Source organism: Podarcis tiliguerta (assembly GCF_965153285.1).
Source record: "Podarcis tiliguerta genome assembly, chromosome: 9".
NCBI classification, from domain to species: Eukaryota; Metazoa; Chordata; class Lepidosauria; order Squamata; family Lacertidae; genus Podarcis; species Podarcis tiliguerta.
This window is the reverse complement of record NC_139542.1, coordinates 20,105,100-20,118,389: the sequence shown is the minus strand read 5'-3', so window position 1 is coordinate 20,118,389 and position 13,290 is coordinate 20,105,100. Positions and strand designations below refer to the sequence as shown.

The following is a 13,290-nucleotide window of genomic DNA, read 5'->3' as shown; positions in this document are numbered from 1 at the left end:
CATTTTGCTGCCCATGTCTGCAGTGATGCCTGAATATACTTGCTTAAGCTTTCACCCTCACCAAGAAGCGGCTCACTATTCATTTATGCCTTAACCCTGACTTGCTCCCTCTCCTTTTCAACAGAGACCTGAGTACAAAGCGTTAACCATAGAGATACTTACCTAGTTCTAGAGCTGCTATTAGCGCCAAGGCGACAAGAGCTTCATTCTGCATTATTACGTGTTCGCTAGTTGCCATGGTAACTAAATGCTTAATACCGCCGCTCTGAACAATGGTCCTAATTACATCCTAAAAAAAGACAACGCAAAGTATTGCAGGACATGAGGAAAAGACGACAGTCTGCTACAGATAAGCAAAACAGAACAATTCAGTAACGTACACTATATTGATATATTATACACATAACAAGAGTATGTATGTGGTTTACAACTGCTATTAAAAAATAAAGCAAAACTTGAAAGATTTGGCTCCCACCTACTCAGAAGTGAACATATGAAGCAGTCAGAACACCGGTTCATTTAGTAGAGTTTTCTCTATGCCATGAGAAGGCAAGGTGGCACCTTCTAGATCAGGGTTTCCCAGCCTTGGGGCTCCAGCTGTTTTTGGACTATAACTCCCATCATCCCTAGCTAGCAGGACCAGTGGTCAGGGATGATGTGCACTGTAGTCCAGCTGGAGACCCAAGTTGAACTCTAGATGTTACTCAACTCCCAACTCCCATTGGACCATCCAGCATGGTCAATGGTCATGGGATGATGGGAGTCTTAGTCCAACAACATCTGGAAGTCTCCAGGTTAGAGAAGGCTGCTCAAGTCTACTCTGACTGGTGGTGGCTTTCCAGGGTCTTTGGCAAAGCTTTTTCCTCACAACACCTGAAAACCCATTTAACGGTGACTTCCAGGTCAAATGATGCTGAGTTACACACCAAAAGGCGGATCAGACTTCTCCAGACAGGCAAGTAGCCAAGAAACTCCAACATCCAGTCTATACCATGCTGGGCTGGCTCCAGCACTGCCCACATGTCCCTGCATCACATAGAATGATGGAATTGGAAGGGATCCTGAGGATCCTCTACTCCAGCCCCCTGAAATGCAGGAATATGCTGGTGGTCCATAGGGGGATTGGCATTACCAGTACCACCGCACTCTAACCAAATGACATCAAAGTCAAATCATTGCTGCTGCTTTTCAGAGGCAGTGCCCCTGCCCACACTGTAGTTGTTAAATCCCGTAGCAGCCTTTTCATTCAGAACCTTCCAAGTTCCCCGCAGGCCACGAACTGCAGGAGAAAAGTTCTTCCTCTTCTGTAATACTGAAATGAAGCTCTTGGGTTGGATGATGGGACAGACAAAAGGAGGGTACTCACGTAGTGTGCAGTTAAGGCAGTACCCCATCACTTTGCCCCCAAGCTTTTTGAGGCGACCAGCAACAAAGCAGAACAGCACTTGAAGCCACTCGTGTTGTGGCCCATGTGCCTCTCAGTGTGCCACTGCTGCAGATGTGAAAACACACACCTGCGACTCCGGGAACAGTAGGCGTCAATTACATTTCTGCACATTTATTTTCCAGCTTCAGCTTAAGTACAGCACAGTTTGATACCACGGCCTTGGCATTTAAAGTAGATTTGATATTTTGACTGAATGAGATGATTAAGTGAAAGGCAACGGCAAGGAAAATGCAACAGTGATGAAAACGGCACGCGCGCACACACGCACGCACCCCTTTTGTGCTTCTCCTCCGTGTTCAAGCCACAAGCTGAAAGCCATTGAAACAGAATGTGCTTATGATAGTTTATATTCCGTAGTGTTCAAAAGGATTGTGCTGTGACATTTTGCATGCAAAGGAAACAAACAAAGCAAACAGAAGAGTGGGACCTGGTTAACCTCCCTGGGGAAGACAACTATAATTGTTGATGCAACTAAATACACACTGAGAATTTATTCCCAGAATCCAGGTAATTTTACACCTGAATCTTACACCCAAAAAAGCCATCTCACGTGCAGAAACAGGTTCTTATATGCTAACACAGAAGCTCTACATCGCTAGCCGCACTGGTCCAATGTTGCACATGTAACAAAGCCTAGACCAGCCTTCCCCATTCAGTTGCCCTCCAGATATTTTGGACTACATCTCCCATCATCTTTTACCAGGGGCCATCTGGAGAGCATCAGACTGGGCAAGGCTAGTGTAGGCTGACAAGATAACTTCGGGCAAGCCACACCACCTCAGGCGGTTCAGATCCTTACCTCTACAAGGGGAGCAATCTGCCTCGGAGGAGTGAAGCTGCTTTGGCAACACAAAACTTATTTCACAGCCTTGTGGTTTTTGCAGGACTCACTTACTTTTGATTTGCTGTGTCGTATAAGAGCAGAGAGTAGTCTGTTTGATTCTCCCATCACACCTGCGTGGTCCTTGGCTTCACACCACTCCACCAGCCGTTCAACCAGCTTCACGTTCTTCCCCAGTTGTTCAGCAGCTTCTGCTACATATAACAAAGATGGCATTTTTTTCAGTACGCAGCAGCAGTTGTTGTTGTTCTAAAAAAACACAAAACAAAACCCCAGCACCCCACATTCCTGAAAGGTGGGAAAGAAAACAGCAACCTTGATTTTGAACAAAGATAACAAAAGCAAAAATAGCAATGGGCAGAATCCAGTTGGTGTTGCTCTGTTAGCAGAAGATGTTCATTAGCAGAATGAGGAAGGAGGATTTGGGGGGCGGGATTTCTTCCCTAAACAGTCTGGCCCCCACTCCAAAAATCTGCTGAGAAGAAACCTTCTGAATCCAATTGGGGAAGTGGACAGAGGAACAGCCAATAATCAACTCCCAAGTCTGCTGATGGATATTTTCCATTAGCAGAGCAACACCAACTGGATTTCGTTTAGGGAAATATTATCCCAGTCAAAGGACATTGCTCAAGGTTGTACAGAAGGGCTGGTGAGGGGTGTGGCCTGGGGACAGTCCCAAGGGCCGGACAGAGAGTTTTGAAGGGCCACAATTGGCCCCCAGGGTCTGAGGATCCCCACCCCGAGGTAGGTTAAAAAGAACGGAGTGAGCAGGGTCAAAGGTACTAAAAAGTGTGTTTTTCAAAAAGGAAGCTGCATTACTGGTTCTCGAGCAGTCAATACAAGAACGAGTCTTGAAGGTCAGGTGGGGACAGTTAAAGGAAGATGCCTGGAGTCTCCTCTAGCAACCATCACATTCTTTTAGAGAAAAATTGCCATCCATGCCTGTCCAAAACAGTGGCAAGCAGTATAATAAAATAGCATTTTGCTGTAAATACAGGATGAAACAAGGGCTGCAGCCCTGCTAACCTGAATATTTTAGTTCCACACGATGTAGCAAATTCCTTGTAATGCCCTGTACTAAAATGTAAATAATCTGAAGCTGCTCATTATATCCATGGTGTGCTGACTTCAAAATTGTGATAATTCAAAATCATAGTAAATGTCAATTTCTATAGCTTCCTTTTTCCCTTGACTCTAATTTTTTTATCTTCCCCAGCCCCTACTCTTACTTCCAAAAACTAGCTCTGGAATTTTAAGGCACACACACTTTTTTCAAACCAACCAACCAACCGCCCTAGAATCTCAGGCAAACACAAACTTAACAGAAGTTGATCAAGGATATTCTGTAAACTCATAAGCTCTTTATTTTTTACTTCTGGCTGAAAGCCTTCCAAACTCTATTCCCTTTTTGCATGGAGGAAATTTGTAATTCTGCTGATGATAAGGATTTCAAGATACATGAAGTCCTCTGTGTAAGCAATTCAGTTGCCATGAAACTATGGCAATCTGCATTTATTACTTGCAGAAGTTCAACAGATTATGTTGCCTCAAACATTGCTTTTTAAAAATAAAAGGTGTTGAGATAATTGTTAACTATTTCACAAAACTGTTCACATGTGTAGGAAAAGAGGATTTTTGGAACACCTGAAGCCGCAATATACTTCAGATATTCATTGCATGGCACACTATGGCTGAGGCAAGCTGTGCTATGCCAATAAATCAAGAGCTTAAGCTTGCGCTTTGATAACAACGGACCATCACAGGTTTTTAAGAAGTCCATGCTTTTTTCACTTCACAGATGCATTCAATTTATTTGAAGGATTTTCTTGAAATCCCCTTTTTCTTCTATAAGGAACATAGCAACAGATCAAGGGCAGAATCATTTAATACAGGAGAACAATTTATTTTTACCTTGTGCATCTATTAACATTCTTAACGTCCCCAGCAGCTTGAACTGAACAGGGGGCATCTCGGATCTGAGAAATTTCAAAACGGCTTCTGCCACGCCAGCTGACAGCATCTTCGCCTTATTTACAACTGCATGAATAAAGAACAGATATTATCTGAGAGGCACTGCGGAGATGATACACTTACACCGCGTGAAGAGATTTAGTCCTGAGGCAGCCTTTAAACACCTTTTCCAAAGGCCTCCAAAAGCAACATTAGAGGGTTCAGTTGTGTGAGGAGTGGGGGAGATGATCAGAGGAAGCAAGTCTGGGTCCTATTCTACTCCCATTTGAGTAGTAGGATTTTTTAAAAAAATGTTTAATATAATACATTGTAAATTATTATTATTACTACTACTATTCTTTTATTTATATGCCACTCATCTGACTGGGTTGCCCCAGCCACTCTGGGCAGCTCCCAACAAAATATTAAAAACACAGTAAAATGTCAACCATTAAAAACTTCCCTAAACAGGGGTGCCTTCAGATGTCTTCTAAAAGTCAAATAGTTGTTTATAAGGCCCTCAGAGCTGGACCTCAGTGTCCAGGCTGAACGATAGGGGTGGAGACGCTCCTTCAGGTATACTGGGCTGAGGCCATTTAGGGCTTTAAAGGTCAGCACCAACACTTTGAATTGTGCTTGGAAACGTACTGGGAGCCAATGTAGGTCTTTCAGGACGGGTGTTATATACATTATGTACCATATATCAATCAGTTCATCCTATATCAGTCCATTTAATGCCTTATGTTAAATTTGCTTTTCTACCTACCTAAGAAAACTTTATGTAAAACTTCTATTACCTCCTTTCTTATGTTATATTAACTGTGGAAGCATATGTAGTTCCCTGTATGTCAAACTGTACAGAAAAGCTGACACGATATGTTTAACCAGTGTATGCTCTACGGATGAACAGATGTCAAACTGTGAAAGACACAATATATCCTGCTCTATTGGCCTCTAGCTTCCTCAACCTCCTGATCTATTTTAAAATTATTTTAGCACCATGCCTCTAGGCTTTAGACTGACCTTTAAAAGTTTAGACTGCCTTTAAAACCTAGAAGTCGTCTGCTTCTGGCTATTCTCTTTAAGGGCCTCTTTAACGCCTCTGGCTGATTTAGTAGCTCTTGGGCCCTTTTATAATAAAATAATATGTCCTGCTTAGGAAGTTTTTGGGGGCCAAGGTGGGGCAGGGCAAAGCAGAGGCCTGAGAAATATTTCAGATCAATAAAGCACTGCTGTATCCTTCCGTTTCGTTGAGACTATTCTTTGTGGTGACTTCCAGTTGCGGAAGTTACATATTTATAAGTAAATTTATGAGTTACTTAGGTATATTAGAACCAGCCTGTACCTTTCACCAAATGAGGTGGTAGATTTCTGGACTGTACTCACTATAGACCGCAGATGTAGAGGGAGGAAGCACCCTATTGGCTTGTGGCATATGATGACTGTGTTGTGTTTTTTAAATGGGGGCTGATCCACACAGCACTGGTGTGTATGTTCTAGGTGCAGAGGGATGTGGAAATGAGCCCTGCATCTGTACACCCTGCTGTATGTATGGGACACTTAGCACAAGCCAACGTTATACACATGCGTGTGTGTATATAGAGATCCATCCCACTCCTGCGATTCATCCCCTGCAAAAGAAGGGGAAAGGGACTGGGGATAGGTGGGTCACATGAGCAAGGCGTAAGAACCAACCTGAGGTCACACAAATAACTGGATAGACTGAGCAAGTGTCAGGGACTGGTAGTGGGAGGCTCTGGCCAGTAAACTCCCAAGGGAAACCCCAGAGGAGGTAGGCTCAGAGCCAGGGGAGTCGTGGTGGGACACTGAGGAGAGGTCAGAGGGAGAAGAAGATTGGGAAAATGAACTGGATGCTGAAGGGGCAACAGGGTTTAGTGAGCAGGAAGAGCTGGTGAAAGAGAGCAGTTCAGACCCTGAGGCTGAAGAAGAGGAGAGTGGTCAAGAGGCTGCTTGATCCCTCTCCTAATGCGACAAGCTCCCCCTCCCTTCATCTAGTCCCCAAGAATCTGCAGGATAATGAAGAGACAAGAACAGAGGCCAGAGGTGTGCAGACGCAATTTGAGACTGCTTGAGAAACATCCAGGAGAGGAAGAGCCTTAGAAAAGGTGGAAGGCAGGAATCTTCAGTCCTGGCAACTGCTCCATAGGGGCAGGGCCTACTGGGAATGGTTGCTAAGCTGTATGTTGTTTCCTTGACTAAAGAGTTAACTTCACTGACAACAGAGCCCTGCTTCTTTCATGCCGACCTGCGTCTGACTCCAGCCCTGGCAGCAAACATACGTGCCGAAGGCTCAACGCACGTCGTGCCTACACAAAGGGATGCAGGATTGTGTGTGTGTGTGTTTGCAACATAAGGAGAGAGAGAGAGAGAGAGCTTTGAAGAGACAAGGAAGGTCTGCTGTGAACCCAAGACAGGTGCTGTTCTATGAATACAGAATTCAGAAGAATGCAAATCATCTCCCTCCTATCATAATCATTATTATGCGAATGACAAACAACCCACCTTGCAAACAGCTGTCTATAACATTGCAAGGAGCCTGTGCTTTTTGCTCAGTCTCTTGGGACCTCTCTTCTGCCGTTCTTGGCGACTGCACCTGTTCCACCCCTGTGAGGCTCTCTACCCCCACGTGCAAAGCAGGAGACAGACTTTGCTCCAGAATGCATTTTAATTAAAAGTGAGAAGTTAGATGGCATTTCGAACATGGGCTAACAAGATGTTGCTTGTTCTGGCAGAGATTTCCACCTCAGAAGCTTATGCTTTATTTTTAACAAGCACTTTTCACTAAGCTGTATTTCCTCCTTGCTGAAGGAATTTCGATAGTAATTTGCACCTCTTCTCAAAATCTTGGTTTGTTTGGGTTTTTTTTAAAAAAGATTTAAGTGAAGTGAGGTGGGAGAATAAGAACATTTGTGGGTCCGTGTGTGTATCTACACACAGAATGTATCTGCTGCTCTAATAACACTAGCTGTACCATAAACATACACAAATAGACCTGGAAAGCAAATAGGTTGCTCACAGCTGAATGACTCCCTAACAGGAGTTCAAAGAGAAATAAAAACAAGAGATTTAATGCTGCACAGAGATGCATGTAGAGGAGAAAAGTAACTGATGGGACTCTGGCTGTCCCCCCCCCCCACTTCATTATATCTGGTCGGCCATCAATCCAGCACGGGTCAATTCAATTATATGCAAATCTCATAAACAAAGTCAAAGTGGGTGCTGCCTTATGGATTGGCAGCCAAATTTGCTCCTGATCTTTATAGCAAGTCCAACCACTTGCATCTCCACCCCCTCTTCTTTATACAGTACTGTACTATTATATTTTATAATAAGAACATAATATACATAACATGGTATTTATCTGACATTTGCCCGTAAGTGCTCATGATATGATTGCAGCAGTGCAATCCTTACACTACCAAGTAAGGTAGCCCAGTATTTTTTATCCCCGCATTAGAAATAAAGCAGCATAGTTAGTGCCACCCAGTCCATTTCCCATGTATTAATCATTAGGAGAACGAGGTTAAGGCGGCAATGCTAAGTGAGTAAGCCCAACGAACATAGCAGGACTTACTTCTGAGTAAACCTGTAGAGGATTGTGCTAAATTGTTTCCTGATGATACGTGGCAGGACACGCAATTTGGAGGAGCAGAATTTCACCACCCCACTCACGGGACAGCCCCCCCTTCCTCGGAGCTGCTCTTGTATTTGGAAACACGCTAAATTGCTTACCAGGAATAGCGAGGTTTCGGAGCGCGCTCAGTGCTGCATGCTGCACGGTAACATTGCCATCCTCTACGTGCCTGTCCAGGAGGTCCATCAGCTTCTGAACGATGCCATTATCCACCATATGGATACAGTTTCCATCTGCGCAAGACCACACCGTCAGAGCATGCATGAAACGCTTCTCTGTTAAAACCAGTGTTTCTCCTCCACCCAAACTTTCAGCAATAAATTTTGCTCTTCTGAGACACTAGTTCACCATTCAAAATAAAACTGGAAAGACCAAACAAGAGTCCGAGACACTGTTTACCTGCTTTCCAAATTTTCTTTCTTCCTTTTTTTTTGCCTAGGCCATATGTATTTAAATGCACAGTCTCCCCTACTCCATATGTTCTTCAAATCACTTTGAAAACAAAATTCACGAGGGACATGCATGGCTGTTTACCTATTCCTTTGCCTTTCAGTGCATTGTGGGGACACCATCGCCTCGTCCCACCTAATGTTTGGCAAGTACTAATGTCCTACAAGGTGGCTATATTTTTAAGGTCTGAAAACAAACAAACAAAATTTTTCCGAAAGTCGGGTCTCTGTTCGGCTGCTTATAACCCCCACCATAAAATGCACTATGCCAACAAATAGATATTCCCTGCCCCAGCGCTATTAAAACTTTAGTGCTGACAACAAGCTGGAGTGTGAACCTCAATGATTTTTACCGTTTCTAGCAAAATTTGCAATCGCCAGTGCTCCTGCAAGCTGCAGCTGATGGCTATTAGATAGGATCCACAAAAGCACCCTTTGGAAAACACTTCCTTTTCCTCCTTCAAATAGTTTTTGCATTGATTCATCTGGGGGAGGAAAGAAAAAAAAGAACATTTGGACAAAGTATGAAAAATATGGATCTATACAGCTACTTCGGGCCAAGTCAAGCCATTAATTCCATAAGGTACAGTAGCGACTATACTGTTGACACTAGGGTGGTATTCAATTAATAAAACGGCACAAACAAAATGATTCCCACTTCTTCAACAGGACTTTCCCCTTTCTCCTCCCCACACCTGCTCCACAAGGTGGCAAAAACCCTAAAACAGGTGGGGGGGGGCACAGGGGGAGGAGAACCGGGAGAGACTGAACATTCACCAAGCTGAACATTCACCTTGCCATTAAGTCAAAATTTCCCTTGGCTCTCTACGGAATCAGATGGGACCTCGGCCTTGTTACATTTAGCTAGAGATGCCACATTTAACTAGAGATAGCATCTAGGATACAGTGCTCTGCCACATTCAACAAAACTTCCTTGTACCCATTGGGCTTACAGCACATGTAAAAGTTCAACCTATACAAAGAAAATCAGCATGTCTGGGGACCATGCCTGCCAACTGTCTAGGAAAAGTTGCTGGATGTGAAAAAGAAGAAAAGCAGTTTTAGCTGGAACTACTAAAACTCAGCCACTCTAGGTGAACACAAGCTAACCCACAGACTGCAATGCGACGGCTAGAATCCAATATGCTAATGACAGCATGAGAATTCCCTGGTTCCACATGCAATACTCACCTCCCAGCAGTAGTAGAACCATAAGATCAGAGGCAGTTTTGAGCTCAGCAATGTCGTCCTCTTTGTCACTGTCCACGGTCTTTTGGACTATCTCAAGTAGACACTCCACCAGGCCTGCTTCAACCAGCTGTAGCTTAATGATATCTGGGTGAAGATAGAAGAACCTAAATATAAAATGCTTTTTAAAATACAGTGGTACCTCCAGTTGTGGACGGGATCCATTCTGGAGGTCCGGTCGGATCCCGAGGTTTCCGTAACCTGAGGATTGCTTCTGTGCATGCGCGCGGGGCTAAACCCAGTAAAATACTTCTGAGTTTGCTGCGCGCACATCCCGAAGTTTACATAACCAGAGGGTTACGTAAATGGAGGTTCGACTGTACTGTGACTCCAAATAAGGCATAACAAAAGCAAGAAGACAAGGTAACTACAACTGTGCATGCCACACAATGCCGGAGACTACTAGCCATGATGACTAGGCCCTGTCTGCAATGTTGGAGGCACTGAATTCCAGTTGCAGGAAGCCAATGAAGAGGAGAGGGGTCTTGTGTTCAAGTCCTGATTGTGGGTTTCCCACAGGCATCTGGTTGGCCACCATGAGAGTGGGATGCTGTTTACTAAAGATTTACTTGGTTTGCTGCATTTTATGAGTTGTACTGTTGTTGTTTTCCTCACAGAGCAAATTCATATGCTTCTGCTCTGCTTTCTTAACCCTCCTTTAATTTTTTTTCTTGTTCCATCCAAGCACAGTTCTTTAACCTTGGATGTTACTGGATTACAACTGTCATCCTCAGCTATTAGTCAGGGCTGATGGTAATTGTAGTCCAGTGGCATCTGGGGACCCAAGACTGAAGAACTGTGCATAGTACAAAACACTGAAATAAAGGGGAGGGGCTCAGTCAAGGGTTTCCACACAGACCAATTCAGCTAGACACAGCTTCCTCAGCAAGAGCCGTGACTCAGCCAAATATCAAAAGGAATTTCTCTCCCTCAGAAACAAAACTGTCACCAGAGTCTCACCATTTTCTGCCAAAGGAGCCAAAACTTCAAATATCATCTCCTTCTTGTCATGTTCTATTTGCTTTTTGAACAGTTTCACAAGCTCTTCGGCAATGTTTGTGTAGGCGAATTGCTCTTTGCTTGATTCTGTGAAATCAAAAAGGGGAAAGCTAAGTGCACAGAATGGCAGCACTGTTTTCTCTTCAGTTTATTAGGAGGTTACTCGGCGCAGTGATTAACAGAGCTAAACGCTCTTCGCAGACAGGAACAATATACTCCCATACTTAAGCCTGTCACTAAATGAAAAGAAAAACATCCAGGCCTTTTAAGATAAATGTGATGACCTGAATTATTAATTATGTTCAAAGCTGTTAAAAATTTGCACCAGTGGAACGTGAACGTACCCATAGCAACAGCAAAATTACCAACATATAAATTAAGCCTTCAGCTGCCATCAGCTGAACAAGAAAAATTACACAGTGAGTGCACTGGGTTTCTGATTGAAGAGACTAAAGGTCAAACCCAGCACCTTAACATGGCTGCATGCTGGCAGAATTTGTTCTGGTGTCTCAAAACAGACAAATCCAGATGCTTTGATTCAACCTTCTTTCTGGGTACCCTGAGTCTGATGGCTTTTAAAATGCAGGTGCAATATTAAGTTTATTGACCCGTTTCTGAAATCTGAAGCCATCCATCAATCTACACAGTTGCCAATGTTAGCTACTTAATTTTTTTTATGGTTGTATTATGTTCACACGTCATGCAAAGCCAAACCATGGCTTAACATGACAGCACTGGCTCCTGAGAAGGAGATCACAGCTGCTTGCTGCTTCCCAGGGTTTTTAGACTGGTGTGGGTTTGGCTTAGCATGTTGTCTGAATCCAGGATGGCTACGATCTCTCCTTCTTCAATGAAACCTATAACCACAGGACAAACATTGGCTACAGACCATGGTTAAACGCAAGAGCTTAAGAATGACCCTGGCACACACTGCCAAAAAGAAGATGACGATGCCACACCTTAGCTTAGCTGCCATTGTCAACTGACCTAAACACCCCAGGGAGCAGCAAATTGGTTGTGATTCCCTCTCAGGCAGCCAGCACATTTGCATCATCACAGGGAGCATGTGGCTGTTAGGTGGTTGAGTTAAAGTAGGCCATGGGAACTTGAGGGCTGTCCCAAAGGCTTCATAGAAAAGGTGGGTTGTGAAGAGGGATTTGAAGCAGTTCTTAACATACAGGGCTAATACTGAATGTAAGAACTAGCAAAACCAAACTTTATGGGTTATTTATACACAGTGGCAATATATTTGTTTAAATTATATCATTTTCCTGTCCCAGAGCGGCCTTGCCAAGCCCAACCACTGTGGATGGGTAAGGTGGCCTTGATGCTTGCTCCCTCTGCAGCATATTAACTTAAGCAATAAAACAATAAAAACAGGAGAAATCATCAACATTGTAGTAAAAACATAAAATTATCATGTAACCTGGAAATTGTTATGGCTCCTCCAGTGTAAAGCAGACATTAAGAACCCATTTCCATAAAAAGAGGTGAGGGAAAGAGCTGGCAGAGGAGACACACATCAATGAATACTATGAATACAAAATGAAATTTAATCATTCTAAGCAATCGCTGTCAGTTTCTGCTTTCATATTTGCCATATTTATCGCAGACTTCTGAAAACGGAAAGTTTGCCCAGATTGAATGCTATAGTACAAAATTGGTTTGTTTGCTTTTAAAGTTTTTATTCCAAAATTTTCCAGGTGTTTTTTCCCAGGCCTACAGCAACGCTGTTTGCATGTGAGGTTCTTGTAAACTCTTCCCTGATATCAAGTAAAGTTATCTAATTTTATAACTGTGCATAGACTTTTTTATGAACTGTTATACTTTCTTGAGAGATAGAAAGCAACACTTCTTATAGTTAGGCAGTGAGGAAAAATCTGATAGGAAGTTGTTGTATTTGAACCTTAGAAATAAACTTTATTTATGTCAGGAGTAACCAATATGGCATCCTCTAGATGTAGTTGGGCTCCACCTCCTATCGACACCCATCAGCATGGTCAATGGTCAGTGGGGATGGAAGCTGTAGCCCAAGTGGAAAGATGAACTCATGTGTAGACATCAGGCAGGCAGAGAAGAGCTGGAAAGGGGAACTTGGGATACTTGAATAGTGAATACAGGTGAAAATATCAGCACTGGTCCTCCTTCTATAAACTTGCCATAAATAGTAAATTAGAACAATCTAACACTTATAAATAAAGAGAACAGGTTTGTGGGTTGCATCCCAGGACTTACCAAGTTCTGCTAAATTGCCAAACGCAACAAGGCACATTTCAGTCAAAGCCGAATTTTGGCAATGAATGCCCAACAATTTCACTAACGTAGGGATAACTCCCATGTTGATGAGCTGAGATTGTAGGGTATCTAAAGACAGACAAAAAAAAGGACAAACGTGTTTGAGTTAGTATCACATATCCTTAATTATTCTCCAATGTCAATTAATTTAAGCAAGGAGGCAACTGTAACCTACAATCAAAACATTGCTCCTCCTTGTTCTTCTGATGTCTGCTTAGTATTCAAACCTATTATGGGAAAGAAATCCCCATACAGTCTACTACATGAGGGAGACTGCCTCTCTCTGGCCACAAACCCATTTAATAATAAACTATTATAGTTTCTCCAAAATAATCTTAGAGGTTGTTAAACCAGCTTTCCCAATCAGATGCCCTCCAGATGCTTGTTGGACTACAACTTCCATCAT

The 13,290-nt window shown here is 43.2% G+C and overlaps 1 protein-coding gene across 9 annotated transcripts in view; it reads right to left on the bottom strand.

Moving 5' to 3' along the window:
- The window catches only part of RAP1GDS1 (Rap1 GTPase-GDP dissociation stimulator 1), a 91,651-nt gene that overhangs the window by 5,907 nt on the left and 72,454 nt on the right, over positions 1-13,290 (bottom strand). For 7 of the 9 annotated variants that reach the window (XM_083398417.1, XM_083398421.1, XM_083398416.1 and 4 more), the window contains 8 exons: positions 12,825-12,953; positions 10,551-10,676; positions 9,534-9,677; positions 8,696-8,827; positions 7,992-8,126; positions 4,200-4,325; positions 2,343-2,482; positions 163-289 (listed from right to left, as the gene is read on the bottom strand). In XM_083398417.1, the coding sequence (XP_083254543.1) occupies positions 163-289; positions 2,343-2,482; positions 4,200-4,325; positions 7,992-8,126; positions 8,696-8,827; positions 9,534-9,677; positions 10,551-10,676; positions 12,825-12,953 (1,059 nt within the window). The remainder of the gene's footprint in view (positions 1-162; positions 290-2,342; positions 2,483-4,199; positions 4,326-7,991; positions 8,127-8,695; positions 8,828-9,533; positions 9,678-10,550; positions 10,677-12,824; positions 12,954-13,290) is intronic. The other 2 variants (XM_083398419.1, XM_083398418.1) reach the window with 1 other exon arrangement.